Here is a 22,744-nt window from a genome sequence, read left to right on the forward strand (position 1 = left end):
CAGAAGAATGTTAACTGGAACAATTAGCAGAATTTATTTAAACAATTATTAAGAACTTTATTAAAAAAAAACGTTTAGCGACTGCCGCTGACGTGTTTTTTGGGAGAAGATCGAACTCGACTCAGACTCCGCCCGCAGCACACCCGAAAGGAGGCACCGGAGTGGTGGGAAAGAACATGTAAAGCCCCGCCCCTTTAAAGAAAGCGTCCCCATTCGTCGTGCGGCCGCCGTATGTTTGCAGCGGTCGCCATGGAGACTCGAAGCGCGACTTTCTGTCCAGACGTGAACTGCAGCGGCGGTGCACTGATTTGTGAGCCGATCTGCGAACCGGGCGTCCGGCTGGAGAGTCCCGATGATGGCGAGTGCGGGGAGAGGAGGCTCGCAGAGACCGGGAAAGAAGGAAGCGAGAGGCGGGACGTCTGGAGGTGCGTCGTGAGTGAAAGTGACGACTGCTTTCCTTGTTTTTTTTCGGGGGGGGGGGGGGGGGGGGGGGGGTGGGGGTGTTAGGGGGCTAGGGGGCTGTGTTATTCATTGGTCCGCTGCTTCTTGTCGTGAAGTACCACGAATCAAAAGGGCTCTGACAGGGCTTACAGTCCTCACGGCGTGAGTCAGGGTCAGTAAGGTCCACCATTCTCAAGTCCTGCTAGGTAACGCATTCTTGGGGATTACAAAGAAAAGATGGGAGACTGAAGTGACAGTTTAAAGAGGGTGTAAGGCATCCATCCATCCATCCATCCATCCTTCCATTCATTCATTTTCTAACCCACTTGTTCATTTCTGGGTCATAGGGAACTGATGAGAACACCCAAAGGCAGGTAGTATGGCGTAGAGGTGAAGGCACTGAACTTCAAACCTTGAGCTTGTCCAGGGACCACAACTCGCAACTTCCACTGTGTGACCCTCACCAAGTCACCTCACCTGGCTGTGCTCCAACTGGACAAACAATAGAAATGTGACCAGTTGTATCTCAGATGTTGTAAGTCACCTGGGAAAAAGACGTCTGTCAAATAAGCAATGGGATTACATCAGGCTGCTGACAACACTGGAGACAAAATAATATCAACTTTAAACATTACATAAATTAAATAAAGTGAATGCTACTTAAAAATTATGTTAAACCACACGTTAATAATTTCATCAAGATTATATTCAGGTCATGTAAATGCATCTTGTGTAATTTATATTCAAACTATATTGATACTGTCCCATCTATCTATTTATAAATTATATAGTATCTATCTATCTATCTAATCTTGCCAACTACGCTTATCTATCTATCTATCTGTTATATAGTGCCTTTCATATCTATCTACAAGAATAGGCCATTCAGCCCAACAAGCCTGACAATCTTCTTCCTCCAGTTTCTTCAGATTTGCACTAATGTAAAAAGGAAAGCAAAAATACGTCTCAAGATGCATAATATATAAGACAAATACCAATCATAACAAGGTAACACCTTATGAAAGACCCTTTTGTCCTAGCTGGTGATTAAAGTGAAGAAGCCGAGTCAGAGGTAAATAGGCTACAATCTCCACTGGTCTAAGTGGTGTAAGAAGGAGGCAGAAGAGCAGCAGGCTAACCAAGAAGCCCACTGTCTGTGCCATTCAATCCATCCAGATTTTCATGAGCTACGTGTCCTAAAGCACAAAAGTCCCAATAATTTGCAAAAGCATTTACAAAAATGTTCACTAGAGGGGGATATCACCATCAAAACCCGGCTAGTAATAAGGAGAATTGCAGGATTTTTATACAAAATAAAAGATTTATTCTTAACACACAGTGCTGTATAACAAACACAAGCTCTGCAGAGCACAAAAGGCAAATTGTCTGAAGCAAAGGCAATCCACGTTTATCAAAGTCTGAAAACGAGATCCAAGGCAAGGTCAAAAAATAAATAAATAAAACTGTGCAAACCACCTCAGAAAAAAAAATGCAGTAATTCACAGTGAGGCACAAAAACTTTGCGACTCCAGGGTGCAATCACAATGAATCACCAGGAACTGTGAGTGACCCTCCGGGCTGTGATTAGCAGGTGGCTTTGCACCTTGGAGGTCCACCTACAAAACACCTGGGAAATAACATCGGCTTAGAGACAGATACATAAAATGTTCAGAATTGCGTAAATCATAAATGAAAGGAATAGTAACACATACAAGTAATACAAAAATGGACAACCCGTGAAGCCGCCTGGCTGTGCTACGACACAGAGGCCGGTCAGCTTCTTGGTAGTCAAGTGTAAGTTTATTGGACGCTTCTACTGAGGTGAGCTGCCGCCTATCCAGGTTGTGATGGTTGTTGTTATCCTGTTACATTCATTCGGTTCTTTTTGGACGGGTTTAAGTTACGAGTAGCAGTGTAAACCTTCTGCCCTGCTTGTTGCTTGGGGTCCAAGATATAAAAGGAAAGGGGGGCATATGTGGCTACCGTAGCTGCCAACCCTGTCGGTGACCCGCTGGTCAGAGTGAGCAAACGAGGGCAATGGTTGAGATTCAGGTCTACGTAATAAAGAGTCTGAAAGTGAGAATAGTTTACCACAATAAAAGAGGTGTCCATCAGGAAATCTGGTGGGGGGGGGGGGGGGGGGGTGCCATGGAAAAAAAAAATTGGAAATGCCAGCCTTAACCTGTCCAGATCTTTCTCCAGAGCGAGGAGCAGGCCGTTCAGGGCGAGGTGGACTTGATGTGCAGGTGCTTTACTGGAAGGGGGCTTCGCTTGTAATAGAGAAGAACATTTTCGGGGGGGTTGACAGATTGCAGGCTAACATCACATACAGACGTCAGGTTTTATGTTACGCAAGTGACTTTGTACAGAACGCTTGGTAAATATCAGGCAGGTATCGGAGAAAAGCACAGGCTGCCTCCCTCTCCTGTGGCCACCGTGTTCTTTCTCTCTTTGTGCGGCTCGCTGCTGCGGTGCGTTTATGAGCACATCTGCTTTTTGATCAGAGAACAACCGGGTACAACAACACCGGGACCTTGTGTGAAGGATTGGCCGTCCGCCCACCCTCCCAGCAGGACCACACCAGCCTGACTAAAAGCACGCAGCAGACACCGCATTCGGGGGTCCCTTTGGGAGGGAGAACGTCGCTCTCTCCATTCCAGCACGGCATGTTCTGTGAGGCAGACGAACAGACAAAAGGCAGGAACGAAAAACAACTCCTTTGTAGTTATGGAAACCCTGGCATCTTGTGCATCCCAAGGATGAATCGAGGCGGCCCACGCAGATTCACGTGCCGTTTCAGGTCCCATATTCTCGTGGCAGAGCGTAACTAATTAGTTTATGCAAATGCATTTTACAAATGAGAGCCACCTGGCCCTCTGATGACATAAACTGCCTGGACGTCGGATTGAGCCCTGATGGTCGTGACACGTGTGGAGACTCACGACCCTTTGCATTAAATTTGGTTTGAAGTTTTTTCCAATTGGCACGAATTTCCACTCAAGTGATTTTCAGCAAAGCCTCTGAGAATTTTGACGACTTGAAGAGGACCCCCACGGAGGTGCAGTTCCCTTGGCCCGTCTGAGCAGGACAGGCCCGCTGGTCCAGGGATGCACTTGCTAGCCCTTCTGTGCAGGAACTGAGCTGTGAGGACTCCGTTGTGAGCTGTCGATGATGAACGCGGCCCACTTTTGACAATGGCCGTCGATTGCGTTCGTTTCTTAAATGAAGCCGCCACACGTGATGATGTGCAGATCGGTTATTTCATCAGCTGCATTTGCTGGTGGGCAGGAGGGTGCCTTTCACAGCCATGTGATTGGCTGCTGTTTGAAGAAGTGGGTGGGTCGGTAAAGCCGGTGGTCACATTACACGACTTGTAGTTGTGGCGGATGGCGGATTTGCTGATCTTGTCACCGGACCAAGTCATTTGAAATGGCTGGAAATCGCCGGCCGTGTCTATGTCTCTGATCTTCCAGTGCTGTCGTGACGGCCAATAGTGTGCTTCCTGGTGGAGCCGCTGCCATACAAAGGGTTAACAGCGGCAGTGAGCCCAGCGGGCCGTCTCAGCTCTTTTTTTGTTTATTTGAATTCTGTTATTCCATTCTGTCGTGGTACGTAAAACCCAAGACGTCACTCAGACGAGCCACTCTCCTGTCTGTCCAAAGACCCCTGCCATCCTGATTCTTCATCACCTGCGTTATACTTCCGGATGAGCATTCATTGGTCTCACATGCACACATCCATACGACTAAAGACCTGTTTGATTGTATCGTGTCATGGACTAGCTGGACCGAGTCACTGGTTATGTCACATTAGGTGAGTGGGGCTCATGGGAGGGCACTGCCAACCAACTGCGACTCACTAAGACTGCAACTGAAAAATCACTGGAAAAGTCCCCTAATGTGACATGGCCTTAAGCTCAGTCTTATCTATCTATGACAATTAGGGGGGCCTGGAACGGAAAAGGCTGCGGTGGGCAGTTTAATCTGGACATCACGAAACACCCCACTCTCTTTTCGAAAGATGCCCGAGGAGTGAGTCAGGACCTCAGTTTTATGTCTCATCTGAAGGACGGTGCCATCTTTACAGCACTGTGGCATTGGGATCCACACAAAGACCACAGGGTAAGCGCCCCCTGCTGGGCTCACCCCACACCTCATCCTGCAGTTCCAGGGCTGGACATGCTGAGCTCCAGGTGGGTGAGCTCTTCTGAAGTGCAGGTGGTACTATAGCAGCGGGTCCTGGTGGGCCGCAGTGGCTGCAGGTTTTCATTCTCACCCTTTTCCTGATCGGTTTTCACTGCTACTTGAATTCCTTTTCTCCTTCATTGTCATAGCCCTGTTCTTAAGGATTCAGTCCTCTGCATTTATTCGTTTCCTCATTAAATGGCAGCCGAACAGAAATGAGACGTGAGACGAGCCGACAGATGAACGTCCAACTCCTGCCAATTTCACTCCAACCAGTTTCTTAATGAGAAGCTGATTCTTGCTGTTCATTAAAACCCGTTATTGAATATCAGGACTTGTTGCCGCTCTCGGCCGTTGATTTTCTGTTTCTTCTCAGTCCACCGTCCAGAAGATTTGGTGACCTGAGCAGACCAACATGACCCAGACCTTCACCTTTCTTTATTTTCAGGCGGCTTGTTTTGTGTCTGATTATTGTTTGGCCGCTCATTAAGGACAAAGAAACAACTAAGGGGGTCTGAGTCACGTCAAGTTAAAGCGGAGGCGAAGCAAGTTAATGGGCAGCAAAAACGGCTCACTAATTAAGAAGACTAGGGGGTCAGCTTTGCTTGCCCAACAACTCCAATCCTCCCCAGAGCACAATACGTGCCAGTCACTTCACGTCTTGCTAAGGAGATGCGGACGGATCAGCTGCTGTCCTGCTTGTCGCGCTGCGCGTCGGTCATTTAAGAGCCTGTACAGCAGCTGTCCTTCAGTCTCACTGCCTTGTCTCGCGGGACGTTAAAGTGTCGTCTCGTCTCCTTCCAAGCCTTCCAATATATAATAGAGAGATGGTTAGAATAAAACCCTGCAGCCACTGTGGCCCATCCTGCTCTAGACAAAGCAATCATCACGCCAAACAGTCGAGGTGTTCTCAAGTGATGCCTGGACGGACGGACGGACAGACAGACAGACTGGCATCTCTTAACTCAGTTTCCACAGATTTGTCTCTAGGCAGTATCTAAATAATCTCTCTCTGTTTTTCTCTGTTTCTCTTTTCCAGAAAATAAACCGTCCGGTGCGTATAAGGTCTTCCCTTCTGTCTGGGAGGAGCAGCCCAGAAGTTCAACAATCAAAGGAGACGAAATCCAAGCCCTTGAAATCCAAGCCAAGGACTTAGAAGAGGTAGAGTGATGGCCTCCCTGTGTCTGCCGTTCTGTTTATTAATAACCGCTGATTGTTGTCTAGCTGTTTATGACCTCAAACACATAACGAGACAGCGTGGGACAAAGCAGGGGCCGAGCAGCGAGAACTCAATTGTGAGGTGTCGACGATGAGTGCGGCCTGCGTTTGAAAGCAGAACCGTCTGCTAGACGGTGGCCATCCATCGTATCCGTTTCTTCAATGAAGCCAATACATGTGAGGATGCACAGATCGGCTTTCAATCGATTGCATTTGTTGGTGGGCACCTTTTAAAAACACGACCCTTCGAAGAAGGTGTGGAGAGCAGCCTCGACACAGACAGGCAGACACCGATGGTTCAAACACCAACACACGTTTATCTATAATAATAAAAGGCAAAGCCCTCACTGACTGACTGACTGACTCACTCACTCACTCACTCACTGACTGACTCATCACTAATTCTCCAACTTCCCGTGTAGGTGGAAGGCTGAAATTTGGCAGGCTCATTCCTTACAGCTTACTTACAAAAGTTAGGCAGGTTTCATTTCGAAATTCAAAGCGTAATGGTCATAACTGGCGCATATTTTTTGTCCATACACTGTAATGGAGGAGGCGGAGTCACGTATCGCGTCATCACGCCTCCTACGTAATCACGTGAACTAAAAACAAGGAAGAGATTTACAGCACGAGTCACACGCGGGAACGAAGGTAAATGACGTTAATTTTTGACTGTCTTTTAATACTGTGTAAGCATATATATTAACACATGTGCAATTAAACGTGTGCATTTACGGGGTGATTTCTCAGGCTTAAAAGCTCACCTTTTATCAAACGCGGGAACAAAGGTAACTGACGTTGTTCACTGTCTTTTAATACTGTGTAACCATACATATTAACACATGTGCAATTAAACGTGTGCATTTACGGGGTGATTTCTCAGGCTTAAAAGCTCGCCTTTTACTAAAAAGGTAAATGCAAAACTATTTTCAATCAGTTTATTGAAACACTCCCGTTAACGATTGCAATAACATATTCGCGAGATAAAAGAACGAAGTAGGGGGAAATGGAGGAACAGCCGCAAACAGCGAACAGCAAAAAATTAATTAAACAATTGAGAACGGAGCGAGTGAAGCATACAAGCATGTTCATAAGGGAAACAAAGCACGGTGTAAAACGTAAGTTTAAATTAAGTTTATAGAAACGCTCCCGCTGCGGATTGCAATAACATATTCGCGAGATAAAAGTTTAATGAGAAGACACGAGGTATAAACGAACCACACGCCGTGGCGCAACGTTAGGGGCAACAGTTTCAACCATTCTATGATCTGCTTCTCGCAACTGAAAGACGGCACATGGCGGATGTTAGCCGACTTGCTGACCGCAACGTTAGGGGCTTCAACTATGGCGCTGACGCCACATCTCAGTGCCAACACTTTGCAGACTGTACTTAAAAGACACGCCCTCCTCACTGGACAGTTAAAAAGACCAATGAAACTAACAATGACATCAAGTATTACCCAATCAAAAGTAGGAAAGGAGGCATCTTCATAAAATGCGTGTGGGATGATTTGCATGACACGCTGCTTTAAAAAAAAAATGATAAAAAAAATATGGGATAAATCCCGTCCTGTATTGATTCAAAACGGGACGCGCAATTTAATTCTCAAACGCGGCACGATTCCGTATTTTAAAGGACGGGTGGCAACCCTGCAGTGCCAGGTAACCACCCATACAATCACATTGTGATTCAGACTAGGAATGCAATGAATGTAATTACCCCGATCTACATACAAGGCGAAAGTCTTGCAACATTCAAAGATGATGGTTTGGGATAAGTACACCATACAACATAAAAGAGCTTATAAAGCCTTGAACCGAAAAAAGCAACATCTCAGAGATCGTAAAAAAAAAAAAGGAGGTAATGTCGTTTTACTCGCTGTAGATTTTAGTCAAACATTACAAGTTATTCCACGAGGGAGACCAGCAGATGAACTCAACGCGTGTTTAAAATCCATGCTTCTCCCACGCTCGGTTATATGTCGCGTGTTTTCGGGTAGGTACACCAAAAAATTTATACATTTAAGCATGTAATGGGCAAACAAAAAATGAGGTATACCCGAAGGCACTGCAGTAGTACTCAATGTAACTTTACTTCTTAAATGTTAATGTTTTACTGTTTAATAATTTATACGCTTCTTATATATTGTTCAAATTCTTTTATCAAAATACCACTGACAGCGCAATGCACGATAACATGGAGTGAATACACCATACGCATCTGCCCACGGCCGCCCTGGTGTGCGCAGATAGGAGTTGATTCTAAAATAAAATAAACATAAAAAGAGTAATACAATCATCACCCATAAAGCGGATAGCAGACGTGACGTATTATATGTGTACCACATTTCAAGTCAATAGGTGAAACGGTTTGCAAGCTACAGGTGATTTAAAATCCTGGACAGACCAACGAAAAGCCACGGTAGCAAATTATAGAAGAAGATTTTACTGTTTAATAATTTATATGAAATGTGCTTCTTATATATTACTTCAAATTCTCATATGATAATGATGTTAATGTTGTTTATATTGATTTCTATGTTATTGTAAGTGCATCTATGTGTGTATATGTATGTATGTATGTATGTATGTGTGTATATATATATATATATATATATATATATATATATATATATATATATATATATATATATATATATATATATGTGTATATGTATATATAATATATCTGTATATGTGTGTATATGTGTGTGTATATGTGTATATGTATATATATATGACAGCAACACTCATAACAATGACAACACAATTACATTGACAATCATGTTACGTTATTTTTAAAATGTTTCCTTTACTTTTTCATAACCTCTTTAACACACTACTTCTCCGCTGCGAAGCGCGGGTATTTTGCTAGTTATACATATTTACAAGTATTTGTACTGCCACGCACAACCCGGTGCCCCAGCACCACCACACACCCTCAGTTCGGGCCTCTTCACTCCTTGGCCTTCCTTCACCGCCTCCACTCCTCGCCTCCGAGCTTCCTTATCTTCTAACTTCTTGCAGTTGAACTCTAATAAAACTGAGGTGCTTCTTATGGGCACAAAATCTGCAATAGCGAAGGCATCAAAGATCTCAGTATTAATAGACAACACATCTGTTACCTGTACAGATCAGATAAAAAGCCTTGGTGTAATTCTGGACAGCACGTTGTCTTTCCAGTCTCACATCAGTTCTGTTACTCGAGCAGCTTACTTTCACCTGCGAAACATTAATCGCTTGCGTCCATTTTTGTCAAATCACTCTACTGCCATTTTAGTCAACAGTTTGGTCACCTCCCGCCTGGACTATTGCAATTCACTTCTCTTTGGTCTGCCCCAAAAGTTACTACATAAACTTCAACTTGTTCAAAATTCGGCTGCTCGTATAATTACTAAAACACCCTATTCTGATCACATTACACCCGTTACTCAGCGGCTTCATTGGCTGCCAATAAAGTTTAGGGTCAAGTACAAAATTTTAGTCCTTACATATAAGGCCATTCATAATCTTGCCCCCACATATCTCTCACAGCTCCTACAAGTCACTAAACCCTCTCGTATGCTCAGATCCTCTTCTTCCATCAACTTAAATAATCCACCAGCACATCTTGTTACGATGGGATATCGAGCATTTAGCAGATCGGCACCTTCCTTATGGAACTCATTACCTACTTATCTTAGGAATATGACTACCCTTCACCAATTTCAGGCTAATCTTAAAACTTATCTGCTCAAAATTGCTTATTCACTGTAATTGTTATTGGTGTTTTATCTGATGTTTTATTTGGATTTTAAATTTTCTAGTCATTGAATGTTTATTTTTTAACCTGATTGTACAGTGACCTTGAGTTTTTTGAAAGGCGCTCCAAATAAAATGTATTATTATTATTATTCGTCCTCTTCCACCCGACTCCAGCTAATGACTTTCAAGTCCACCCGGACGTGCCTCCTGATGAGCTTGCTGGTGTGGCGGAAATGCTGCATGAGCACCCGGAAGCACTCCGGGTGTCCCTGGTTTTCCTGACGTCCAGGGCTCCTCAGACGTCTGGGTGCCCCCTGGCCCCTATAGGGTTGAGCTTCCATGCTCTGTTCCCGTGGCCACCATACAAACCAGGGGGGCTGCCCTCTCGTGGTCCGGAGGAGGCGTAGTCCCCAGGTGTCCCGACTGGGTACCGCCACAAAGGTCACATGTCATGGAGACTTGGGGGGGGGGGATATAACCAAGTGGAGTAAAGAATAGTCAGGATCAGCCTTACTAATGAATCCAAGATGGACGTCCGTCATTAGAACAAGCTTGAGGGAGCCTGCCATGTGATCAGGTCGGTTCAGCATAATAAGAGTGAGAGAAACAACAAAGCAGCGATCTGAAATAAGTTGGGCTCATTTGCATAAGACAGCTAAGAAGCACACCAATCAGCATCAGGGCTGTGCAGCAATGTAAGAAAAAGTGTGCAGTTACATGCTGTAAGAAAGGCGCTATATGGTGCCCGTCCTGGCACAGACTTGACACGGGAGGCACATACATAAATATTTGGACAGAGACAACTTTTTTCTCATTTTGGTTCTGTACATCACCACAATGAATTTGAAATGAAACAACTGAGATGAAGTTGAAATGCAGACTTTCAGCTTTAATTCAGTGGGGTGAACAAAACGATTGCATTAAAATGTGAGGCAACTAAAGCATTTTATGAACACAATCCCTTCATTTCAGGGGCTCAAAAGTAACTGGACAAATTAAATTAACTGGAAATCAAATGTTCATTTCTAATTCTTGGTTGAAAACCCTTTGCTGACAATGACAGCCTGAAGTCTTGAACTCCTGGACATCACCAGATGTTGGGTTTCCTCCTTTTAATGCTCTGCCAGGCCTTTACTGCAGCGGCTTTCAGTTGCTGTTTGTTTGTGGGCCTTTCTGTCTGAAGTTTAGTCTTCAACAAGTGAAATGCCTGCTCAGTTGGGTTAAGATCAGGTGACTGACTTGGCCATTCAAGAATTTTCCACTTCTTTGCTTTAATAAACTCCTGGGTTGCTTTGGCTGTATGTTTTGGGTCATTGTCCATCTGTATCATGAATCAATTTGACTGCTGTATTTAGCTGGATTTGAGCAGACAGTATGTCTCTGAACACCTCAGAATTCATTCAGCTGCTTCTGTCCTGTGTCACATCATCAATAAACACGAGTGTCCCAGTGCCACTGGCAGCCATCACACTGCCTCTCTCCACCGTGTTTTACAGATGATGTGCTATGCTTTGGATAATGAGCTGTTCCACGCCTTCTCCATACTTTTTTCTTGCCATCATTCTGGTAGAGGTTGATCTTGGTTTCATCCGTCCAAAGAATGTTTTTCCAGAACTGTGTTGGCTTTTTTAGATGTTCTTTAGCAAAGCCCAATCTCACCTTTCTATTCTTGAGGCTTATGAGTGGCTTGCACCTCGCAGTGCACCCTCTGTATTTACTTTCATGCAGTCTTCTCTTTATGGTAGACTTGGATATCGATACGCCCGCCTACCCCCTGGAGAGTGTTGTTCACTTGGTTGGCTGTTGTGAAGGGGTTTCTCTGCACCATGGAAATGATTCTGTGATCATCCACCACTGTTGTCTTCCGTGGACGTCCAGGTCTTTTTGCGTTGCTGAGTTCACCAGTGCTTGCTTTCTTTCTCAGGATGTACCAAACTGTAGATTTTGCCACTCGTAATATTGGAACAATTTCTCAGATGGGTTTTTTCTGTTTTCGCAGCTTAAGGATAGCTTCTTTCACCTGCATGGAGAGCTCCTTTGACTGCATGTTGTCTGTTCACAGCAAAATCTTCCACATGCAAGCACCACACCTCAAATCAACTCCAGGCCTTTTATCTGCTTAATTGATAAGGACATAACGACGGACTTGTCCACACCTGCCCATGAAATAGCCTTTGAGTCAATTGTCCAATTACTTCTGAGCCCCTGGAATGAAGGGATTGTGTTTATAAAATGCTTTAGTTGCCTCACATTTTTATGTAATCGTTTTGTTCACCCCACTGAATTAAAGCTGAAAGTCTGCACTTCAACTGCATTAGAGTTGTTTCATTTCAAATTCATTGTGGTAACGTACAGAACCAAAATGAGAAAAAAGTTGTCTCTGTCCAAATATTTATGGACCGAACTGTATAAAACAAAAGATTTTTTATTTTTCTTTAGCTGGAGGGCACGTCTTCCCCGTAATCCCTGCAGCCACAACACAGTCCCAAGCACTGAGGCTCCACACTCCTCTCTCTTCCACCACCACTCCTCCTCCACAGCTTTGTCCTCCTTCCACCCGACTCTGGCCCTCTCAAGTGGCGGTCGCTGGCTCCCTTTTATCGGGTACCCAGAAGTGCTCCAGGTGGTTGATTAGCGACATCCGGCTGCACGTCCGGGTAAGGTGAAATCAATGCCCAAAAGGGGCCAGCCGCTGCTGTTGCAGCACCCCCTGGCGGCCCCCACAGAGCTGCACAGAACTCCAATCCCCATGAAGCCCTGGGGGAGTCCATGGCACCGCTGCAACCCAGGGAGGCTGCCATCTAGCATCCAGGGGGAGATACTGGGCTTCCCACCCTTGTCCCCCTGGCAGATGTGATGAAGGGGCGTCCCGGCCAGGCATGAACCCCGGCCATCCGTCACAATGCGTTTGTTTAGTTTCGGTACTGGAAGTAAATGGTGATTTTCTAGCACCTTGCATGTCGTCATTTTGTTTTGCCGCTCCAGAGTCCCGAACTTTTCCAAAAATGTCTACTAGAGGGGGAAATGTTGTCAAAAACGTCCTGGCTAGTAGCACAGAGGACCACGTAAAATCTTTATAAAATGAAATATTTATTCTTAAGGAAAATGCTCTGGCATAACATGAAGCACAGAAAGACAAAGGAAATGGCCTGAAGCAATAAAGCAATCCGACGTACGAATCTAACAGCGATGCTGACGAAATCTGAAAAGCACAAGAACAGCAAAACCTCACCAACTCCCTAGCGAAGTCAAATGAACCTCCAGGAACTGGAAACGGGCACCTTAGTAGAGCTGAGGGCAGGGCTTAGCAGTGATGGGCAGGCGGTGCCGCCTCTTAGGGATCCGCAACACAAGGCACATGACGCAGGTACAGACACCAAAGCAGATAATTAACAAAAGTAACGTTGTCATAAATAAATGACACAGAAATGAACAAAAAGGAAAGAAACCCTGGCTGAAATGTCACATGTTTATTGGAGCACTCGTCAATCCAAGATGGACCCCACGTTATACGTATTACCAAAGGGGACGCCGCCCTCTGAATGTGTATTATTATTATTATATACGAGCTGTGTAAGCCTGTGATGTAAGTGAAAGGAACAACTCTGGACGTCTCCCTCCTAGGAGGATTCGTTTTGCTGACGTGCTCACCTTGTTGTGTATTAGCAGCGAAGCGACTCTCTTTCTTCGGAAGTTTCATTTTGCCAATGTGCTGGCATTGCTTGCGTATTAGCGGAGGGAGGAGAAGTCAAAGGGATACCGTTTTGCCGATGTGGTCGCCACGCTTCGGTAATAGCGGCTATGCGAGTGACTCTCTTTCTTTCGTTTGGCCGACGTGCTCACCTCCCTTGTGTAGCCCTTACCCCGACACCACCTCTCACTTCTGGGCCGGATAGACACACACACACACACTCACACACACACACACACACGCGTAGACGTTTATATAGAAGAAACGTGCCTGACACTCCAAGTAGCGACCAACCCTGGTAAGGATTTTCGGAGTGCGGCGTAGCAGGGAGGCATGCAGTTGTGTGGCAGAACAGGAAGCCGCATGTGTTTGCCTGCTGGGGGGAACTAAGTATTTGTGGGGGTATTGAGGGGAGATATTCTTTATTTGCTTCTGAACAATTTTAGTACTGGTACTGGGATGCAAGCGCTGGTATCGATATGGAAGTGAAAATTTGAGTAGCAGACCCACACTCACTAACCAGCATACAGATAAATGGTACAAGCTTTGACACACCTGAATCTTTGGTATATCTGAAGGCCCTAAGATAGTTACAAGTCTTTCTAAATGGAACCTTCTTCTAAAGAGGAACTTCTTATTTATAAATACAGGACTTTACAAGTCTTGTAGAGTCCTGGTGCTCCCTGTTTGTGAGACATGGACGCTATCAGTGACCTGAGACGAAGACTGGACTCCTCCATGTGAGTCTCTTCAGACTGCTGGTCTGACTTTGTGTTGCTCATGGAGTCCTGAATGAGGCACATGACCTCATCATGAGGAGGGAGTGTCAGTTACGACACTACGGCCATGTGGCGTGATTACCCGAGGGTGATCCGGCTCATTGATAAGGACCTGAGTGGCTGGACCAGGCCAAGGGGGTCGCCCACGCAGATAGAGGGTCATTTCTGGAGGGTGGGACTGGACTGCGTGTCTGCCTGGGGGGGTTGCCATTCAGGATCCCGAGCTGTTTCGTCGTGTGGTGTGTGTGGCAATGCGCTGTACCAGTGCATGCCCCCCAACTTGACTTGACTTGAAATGAGTTGCTCCCACCTGAATGATGCAATGGCAGCCATTTTTGCCCCAATACACTCATCACACATTAGCCGTTAGGTGGTGAAATAGTGAGAGAGAGAGAGAGCCAATTAGAGACAGGGGATGATTAGGGAGCCAGAATGACCAGGCTGTGGTGGGCAGTTTAGCCAGAACACCCTGTTTTCTATGAAGGATGCCCAGGGGTCTTTTATGCCAACATAGAGTCCAGTGAGTGGGTTCTGAAAACTGAGTCGCCATGTTCCGCAGACCACCCCTTTTTAATTGCATTGTCGCAGATTGAGGCCCTTATCGTCCTCTTGAACCCTTTGACTCGACTCCAGACACCAGGTAAATGTCCAAATATTACTTTTATTTGAACAATACAGAGCACAAAGCACCCTCCACTCCACAATACTCATAAATCAATAAACACTACAATACTCAATCCTCCACACTCCCAGACACTTTGCCACCCTTCCTCCCAGCTCAGCTCAGTGTACTGATTGCCCAGAGTCCTTTATATAGTCCATGACCCGGAAGTGTTTCTCCCTTCTGTCCATGTGATCATGAACACTTCCGGGTCGGATAAAAAGCTCCTTTCTTCAACCCGGAAGCACGTCGTTGCCTCTTGTCATGTGATCATGACGCACCTCCGGGTTATAGGGCAAGTAAGAGTCTGGCAGCCTCCCCACAGCGACTCCTGGTGGTACCCATGGTATCCAGCAGGGCTGTGCATATAAACTAAAAAGTCCATGAGGCCCTGCTGGAATTCGGGGAACGTCCACGCTATTGGGAGAGCTCCACCTGGCGGCCTGTGGGTGAGGGCCACACATCACAGCATCAAGAGCGGGCAGAAGGGCAGAGGGCAGCTGTTGGGTGTCATCCTGGGTCCGCCTCTTGGAATTGTGGGTGAAAAAGCAGACAAGTGTTTTAGTGACAGCGCCCCCTTCTCGTCACCGAGTGGCACCACTTACCTCGACAGAGCCAGGAAGTGTGACCCCCCCCAGGCACGCACCCGTGACAATCTATTATCGTACAGCACATTGGGCAGAATAAAAGCACAGATGCCACACGCATGAAACGTAAACACGGAGACAACAGAGTTACACAGAAAGTGTCAACAGGAACACAGCAGACGCTGCTGTAAAGCAACAGAACGGGACATAAAGCAGTAAAAGGCCACTGGCACATTACGGGCCTCGTCCCTCACGCGCCACAGGACAATTGTCCTCCTTCAAAACACACCCGGGTCCACGAGTGACTTAACACGTCTAAATGCGTGACTTACTCGACATGTGATCTTGTTGCTTCCTCCGCTCGGCCATGTGCTGCTGCCAGTTGTCCAACGCGAGGGTCTGACTGGTGGGCTCTCCGTGACAGCCGTCACAGGCTGGGATTTCTGGCGCTGCGTCGATCAAATCCAGTGGGTCGAGCGTTGGAATCCGTAGGCCTTGGGATCGTCTGCAGTAACTGCACGTATGAGCCAGTAAGTCCGTTTTCATGTTCTATAAGACCACCCAAAGAAAACTCAATGCTAGCACTGGTACCAGTTAGAGCTGCTGCACGTGGCTTTGCCGTTTCCCAGTTTAATTCTTCGGCTCCTCCACCATTGGGTGAACCACACATCCCAGGAGTGGAGGGTTTTTGCACTCTTGGTCCCTGCAGTGTCTTGTTCGTTGCCATTGTGAATTGTTATCTCTGTCTTATCTAGGATCTGTGTGTAGTGGTGCGGCCCACTGCAGCCGTTTTCCCGCCCGCCATTCCGGATCCCGAGCTGTTTCGTCGTGTGGTGGGTGCAGCAATGCGCTGTACCAGTGCCTTCTCCCCAACTTGACTTGTGCAAATACTAATTGTTATCATGTCATCATTCCCTTGGTAGTGTGTTGGGTACAAATGGCCCAGAAGGTCACAGATTCTTACAGAACGTTGTAAATTCAAGTCGCTCAAGTCCAGCGCCAGCGCCTCGATTTCTGAACTGCATGTGCTCTTTGCCAAGCCCCAGATATTGGGTTGCTTCCTAAATCAGGCCACGTGAGCCATCTGCTTTTGAGGTGGGCCTTTAGAAGAGTCTCGAGATGGGGCTCAATATGCAAAAAATGAAGATACAATAACCAGAGGGCGCATAGCCGCATGGCCTTTCGTTTCTCAGTGCTGCCCCCTAGTTAACTGGCATGAACTTAAGCGGCTGCCATGACAATTCCAGTCATTTGTACAATGAGTTTCTCTTTGTTTCTCACTTCCTGATTTGCCAGGTCATTCCAGCACTGAGACTTGGTACAGGAAATCAAGCAGAAAGCGATGAATCCAATTCTGGGTCACCAGGAGTCCGAGTCTTTATGACAGCACTGAGCACCAGGCAGAGACAACCACATATGGGGCTCCAACTTTTCAAGGAGAAACCTCACGCCAGCCCACGCAGTGCCAGTGCTGAATCAGCCTGATCTGTACGTCTCGGAAGTGTTGAAGTAAACACCATGTAGACGTGAGGGGAACGCGCACAGGCCGCGGAGACGGTGACTGAGATAGAAGTCGGAGCTGTGAGGGAGGGAGGGAGGCAGCAGTCAAACTGTTCATTAATCCTTATGGCTGAGATTACATCACAGCACCAGGAGAAGTGATGATCCATCCCAACGTAGACATTTGCACGGCGGTAACTGCCAGCGGCCGCCCACAAACCCGCCGTGTCCGGATTACAAAAGCAGGCCTTTGTAATGCGGACTTCGTGGGTTTGCAGCTGGCAACTCGCTTCTCCTGGTGCTATGATTTAATCTCTCATGGTGGCGACTCCGTGCCAATTACAATCCAGTGTCAAATATACAAAATGAGCACCTGGGTAAAAAAGTAAGCCTAGTCCAAAAAACGAGTTTCAGTAATGGAGACCAGACGTAGCCCAGATGCATTGTGGACACTTGCTTGGGTTTAGGTGCATTTGTTTAAATGTCGGGGGCTCTCAAGGGTTAACATTACATTCTCAAAGCCTCATGGGAGCGGAGGCAAACCTCGGTGCACGGCAGGACACTGACCCCAACCCTGGGGGTGCCAGTTCTTTGCCGGTTTTTCCCGAACACGGTGGCCTTGCTCTTTGTTCCTTGGTAGCGTTTTAACAGTTTTGTTGTTTCTGTAGCTTCATGCACCCCGTCCTCCAAAGGAAAACCAGAAACCTGCTGGGGTCACCAGATTCGTCGTTCGCAAAAGCAAACCCAAAGAGGAGAAGAGGACCGTGCACCTGACGGTGGCGAGGCCCGCACCGGAGGATGCTGCAGTTCAGACTCTGGACTACACAGGTATGGCGTCATGATGGCATCACTGTGCAGTCACGGTGTCGTATGTGGGTGTCCCGTATGGCACAGACCGCCCTTTGTTACATTTTACAACACTGCCATTCAAAGTGAAAAAATAATGTGGCAGGCAGGCTCGTCCATTTGGCCGAAATGTCATTGCAGCAACTCCAAATCGTACTCAGTAGTTTGTATGCAATGCCTGGCAACGTCCTAATGAGACGACAGATGGTGTCCTGGGGGATCTCCTCCCAGATCTGGACCAGGGCATCACTGAGCTCCTGGACAGTCTGAGGTGTCAGATGGACCGAAACATAATGTCCCACCCAGAGGTGTGCTATTGGATTGAGGTCAGGTAAGTGAGCGCGTGGCAGTTGATGGGATCAATTCTTTCATCCTCTTGCTACATGAGGCAGGGCATTGTCGGGCACCAGGAGAAACCAGCATAGGGTCTGACAATGGGTCCAAGATTTCAACCCGATACCTAATGGCAGTCCTGCGGTGCTGTTGTCTTGCCTGTAGAGGTCTGTGTGCCCCTCCATGGATATGTGGATATGCCACCCCTGATATACCATCACTGACCCCACCAAACCGGTCTTGCTGAATGATGTGACCAGCAGCATAACGTTCTCCATGGCTTTTTTGGACCCTTTCACGTCTGTCACATGTGCTCAGGGTGAACCTGCTCTCATCTGTGAAAAGCACAGGGCACCTGCCAGTGGTGGACCTGCCAATTCTGGTATTCTATTGGCAAATGCCAATCGAGCTCCACGATGCCCACTAGAGGATGTCAGGCCCTCATGAAGCCTGTTTCTGATTGTTTGGTCAGAGACATTCACACCAGTGGCCTGCCTGCCTGCCTGCCTGCTGGAAGTCATTTTGTAGGCTCTGCCAGTGCTCATCCTGTTCCTCTTTGCCCAAAGGCGCAGATACCGGTGGGTCCTGCTGATGGGTTAAGGACCTTCTATGAGGGACTCTGCTCTCCTAGAGGAACTGTCTGTCTCCTGGAATCTCCTCCATGCCCTTGAGACTGTGCTGGTAGACACAGCAAACCTTCTGGCAATGCCACGTATTGATGTGCCTGCCATCCTGGAGAAGTTGGACCACCTGTGCCAGCTCTGTAGGGTCCAGTAGTGACACTGACTGTAGCCAAATGCAAAACGAGTGACGAAACAGTCCAAAATGATGTCAGTGGCCTCCCTCCAGCTGTTAAACCATTCATTCCTGTTTTGGGGGTCGTCTCATTGTTGCCCCTCTAGTGCCCTGATGAACAAGCCCCTCTTCTACTTCACCGAGCAGACCAATAGTCCAGAAGTTTCACTGACTTGATGTGATACTCAGATTATAAGGTGGTCCTTTCATTTTCTTGAGCCGTACACCATGTACGCCGTGTCTTTTGTTGGCACTGTGGTGTCCTTGTCACTTGCAGGTAAGAATGTCACAGCACGGAGTACACGAGGTGATACACTTGAACAAGTCTCTCCTTCCACTGACGTGTACTGGGGGGGTCGATTTTGGGACCTTCGGGTTCGGGTTTTAATCGTCTCTTTCCTGATTTCAGGCGCCTGTGGTGTTCGCTTCGATTCACAAGGAAGGCTCTTAGTGCACAGCTTCCTGGGGACAGTAGAAGACCTGAGGAAGGAGGCAGCGAGGAGAGGCGACACAGAGGTTAGTGCGTTACAGCAGAATTAGACAAACGTCAGTCTCCGTGACAGTGATGGAAATGTACAGGGTGGTCCAGATCTAATTATGCAACTGTTCGACTGGCAACCGTCTCCCCGCCATTTTGGAATGCAGGGCAGGTGCTGCCGTCTATCGGCAACAAAAGGTATTTTAAGTGAAATCTCTATGTGCAGGGCAGGCGCTGTGAATTCTCTACGTAATAAACTTAATAGGTTATAGCGTAATGAAAAATGCATAATTAGATCTGGACCACCCTGTACAGCACCTTGTGAATTTCTTTGCCTCTTGGCCATTTTTTATTTTTGTCTCTTTTCAAAATACAGTCAGGTGGGATCTTCTCTGACTCACAGGACCTGCTGTGCCCTTGCAGCGCCCGTCCTCACTTTTCAGGGTGTTAGGAGCGACTTTAGTTGTCCGGCAGGGCATCACGGGAATGCTGGGTAGTTTTGTGATATTGTGGCCTGTCACAGATGTAACTCCATTGGATTTCTTATTGCTGTTTAGTTTTTGTATTTGTGTTGTGCTTTGGGTACCTTGAGGCTGCAGATGTGGCACAAGGCCTGAGGCGCCGTGGTGTGAGGAGGATGCCAGCCCAGTTTCTCACATTACAAAAAGCATCCAAGCGTTGACCCGACTACACGAACGTCCTAGCAGAAGGGTCGCACCAGAACTTTAGAAGTGGATTAGAGCCAGGAGTTAGAGAGTTAGATAGAGTGAAAAGGCTGCCCGCTGTTGGCGCTGTAACCACAGAGGACCCCACAATAGCGCAGAGTCACACGGAGCTTCTCTTCTACCCTCGTGCAAAATTTAACAGACACCCCTGGAGAGGGCTGTGATGGTGTTTAGTACAAAAATGAGACTGAACTGCACGCTTAACTTGTAAACCACAGGGTCACAGGGGTCTGCTGGAGCCAATCCCAGCCAACACAGGGCGCAAGGCAGGAACCAATCCCAGGCATGGCGCCAGCCCACCACAGGGCACACACAAACACACACCAAGCACACACTAAACTGCATGTCTTTGGACTGTGGGAGGAAACCCACGCAGACATGGGGAGAGCATGCAAACTCCATGCAGAGAGGACCCGGGAAGCGAACCCGGGTCTCCTTACTGGGAGGCAGCAGCGCTACCCACTGTGCCACCGTGCCGCCAGTAGACACACAGTAAATTAAAAAGCGGCCTCCCCTTCCACTGCTCCTTCATTCTAAAGCGTAATCTTTTAGAAATCAAAATGGCTGCAGTGGGCCGCACCGCTACACTCAGATCCTAGATAAGACAGAGATAACAATTTACAATGGCAACGAATAAGACACTGCAGGGACCAAGAGTGCAAAAACGCTCCACTCCTGGGACGTGTGATTCACCCAATGGTGGAAGAGCCGAATAATTAAGAATAATAATAATAATAATACATTTTATTTATATAGCGCCTTTCCCATACTCAAGACACTTCACAGAGTTTAAGAAAGAGCGGCAGGGTATACAGTATAGCATTGTACTAAACCAGATAAATAAATAAAAGTAAGATAGTAATTCAGAGAAAAGCCTAACAGACACCATAATTGATGGTCTCGCACACACACACAGGTTACATGAGTATCTTGACATGGAGGTAAACTGAGAGAAGGGTAATAAAGTCAAGCAGAGCTAAAAGCCAAACTGAACAGATGAGTTTTGAGTTGTTTTATAAAAGAATTCATGGAGTCAGCTGACCTGATGAATTTCGGTGGGTCATTCCAGAGTCTGGGCGCTATACAGCTGAAGGCCCTGCTGTCACCCATGGAGTGTAGATTAGTGAGGGGCACAACAAGATGGCCAGAATCAGAGGACCTTAGTGGATCAGCAGACAAGCACATACTGTAGTGATGGAGAAGGTCAGTGATGTAGTTTGGGGTGAGGTTATTTAAGGCTTTGTAGGTTATTAGTAGGATTTTATATTCGATTCTGTAAGACACAGGGAGCCAGTGAAGGCGGAGCAGGATGGCTGTGATGTGCTCGCTGCTGCTGGTTCGAGTCAGGACTCTTGCAGCTGAGTTTTGAATAAGCTGGAGCTGTGATATAAGATTAGAAGGGTCACCTGCCAGTAGGGAATTACAATAATCGATGCGGGATGTGATAAAAGCAGGGACAAGTTTCTCAGCATTAGAAAAGGAGAGGAAGGAGCGAATACAAGATATGTTACAGAGGTGAAAGTAAGAAAGTCTCTTAATGTGATTTATGTGGGCGGAATAAGAAAGGGAGGAATCAAAAATGACACCAAGATTCTTTGCAGTAGAGGCAGGTCTGATGAGATCACTGCCAAGACGGACTGGGAAGGAGCTCATTTTATTAAGTTGCACTTTAGTCCCAATTTGCAGGAGTTCAGATTTGTTGCAATTTAATTGTAAAGAGTTCTGCTCCATCCAGGTTTTAATTTCACTGAGGCAGGTTGTGAGCTGAGAAAGCTCTGATGAAGTTTCACTTTTAACATTGAAGTAGAGCTGAGTGTTGTCTGCATAAAAATGATAACCCAGACCATAGCTACGTATAATATGGCCAACGGGAAGCATATAAATACAGAAGAGAAGAGGGCCAAGGACAGAGCCCTGAGGAGCTCCTTGTGTGACTGGCGCTGAGCTGGATCTGCTGTTGCCAAGACTAACAAACTCTGGGCTATCAGTCAGATAGGACTTGAACCACTGGAGGGCAGTGCCAGGGATACCCAGCATGTTCTCCATTCTGGACAGTAGAATGTCATGTCTGACCTGAGTGTCAAATGCTGCACTGAGGTCTAACAGAATTAATAATAATTAAACTGGGAAACGGCAAAGCCACGTGCAGCAGCTCTAACTGGTACCAGTGCTAGCCTTGAGTTTTCTTTGGGTGGTCTTATAGAACATGAAAATGGACTTACTGGCTCATATGTGTAGTTACTGCAGATGATCCCAAGGCCTACGGATCCAATGCTCGACCCACTGGATTTGATCGACGTAGCGCCAGAAATCCCAGCCTGTGACGGCTGTCATGGAGAGCCCGCCGGCCAGACCCTCGCGTTGGACAACTGGCAGCAGCACATGGCCGAGCGGAGGAAGCAACAAGATCACATGTCGAGTAAGTCATGCATGTAGACGTGTTAGGTCACTTGTGGACCCGGGTGTGTTTTGAAGGAGGACAATTGTCCTGTGGAGCGTGAGGGACGAGGCCTGTAATGTGCCAGTGGCCTTTTACTGCTTTATGTCCCGTTCTGTTGCTTTGCAGCAGCGTCTGCTGTGTTCCTGTTGACACTTTCTGTGTAGCTCTGTTGTCTCCGTGTTTACGTTTCATGCGTGTGGCATCTGTGCTTTTATTCTGCCCAATGTGCTGTACGATAATAGATTGTCACAGGTGCGTGCCAGGGGGGGTCACACTTCCTGGCTCTGTCGAGGTAAGTGGTGCCACTCGGTGACGAGAACGG

General features: G+C 47.0%; 1 protein-coding gene across 2 annotated transcripts in view; it reads left to right on the plus strand.

Moving 5' to 3' along the window:
- Positions 1 to 259: 259 nt before the first annotated feature.
- Positions 260 to 22,744, plus strand: part of mycbpap (mycbp associated protein) — a 61,842-nt gene continuing 39,357 nt past the window's right edge. For both annotated transcript variants that reach the window (XM_051918942.1, XM_028818493.2), the window contains exons 1-5: positions 260 to 425; positions 5,665 to 5,786; positions 17,474 to 17,633; positions 19,189 to 19,295; positions 22,221 to 22,401. In XM_051918942.1, the coding sequence (XP_051774902.1) occupies positions 353 to 425; positions 5,665 to 5,786; positions 17,474 to 17,633; positions 19,189 to 19,295; positions 22,221 to 22,401 (643 nt within the window). In that variant the 5' untranslated portion in view covers positions 260 to 352. The remainder of the gene's footprint in view (positions 426 to 5,664; positions 5,787 to 17,473; positions 17,634 to 19,188; positions 19,296 to 22,220; positions 22,402 to 22,744) is intronic.

This window comes from Erpetoichthys calabaricus, chromosome 14 (assembly GCF_900747795.2).
Source record: "Erpetoichthys calabaricus chromosome 14, fErpCal1.3, whole genome shotgun sequence".
In the NCBI taxonomy this organism is placed as follows: domain Eukaryota; kingdom Metazoa; phylum Chordata; class Cladistia; order Polypteriformes; family Polypteridae; genus Erpetoichthys; species Erpetoichthys calabaricus.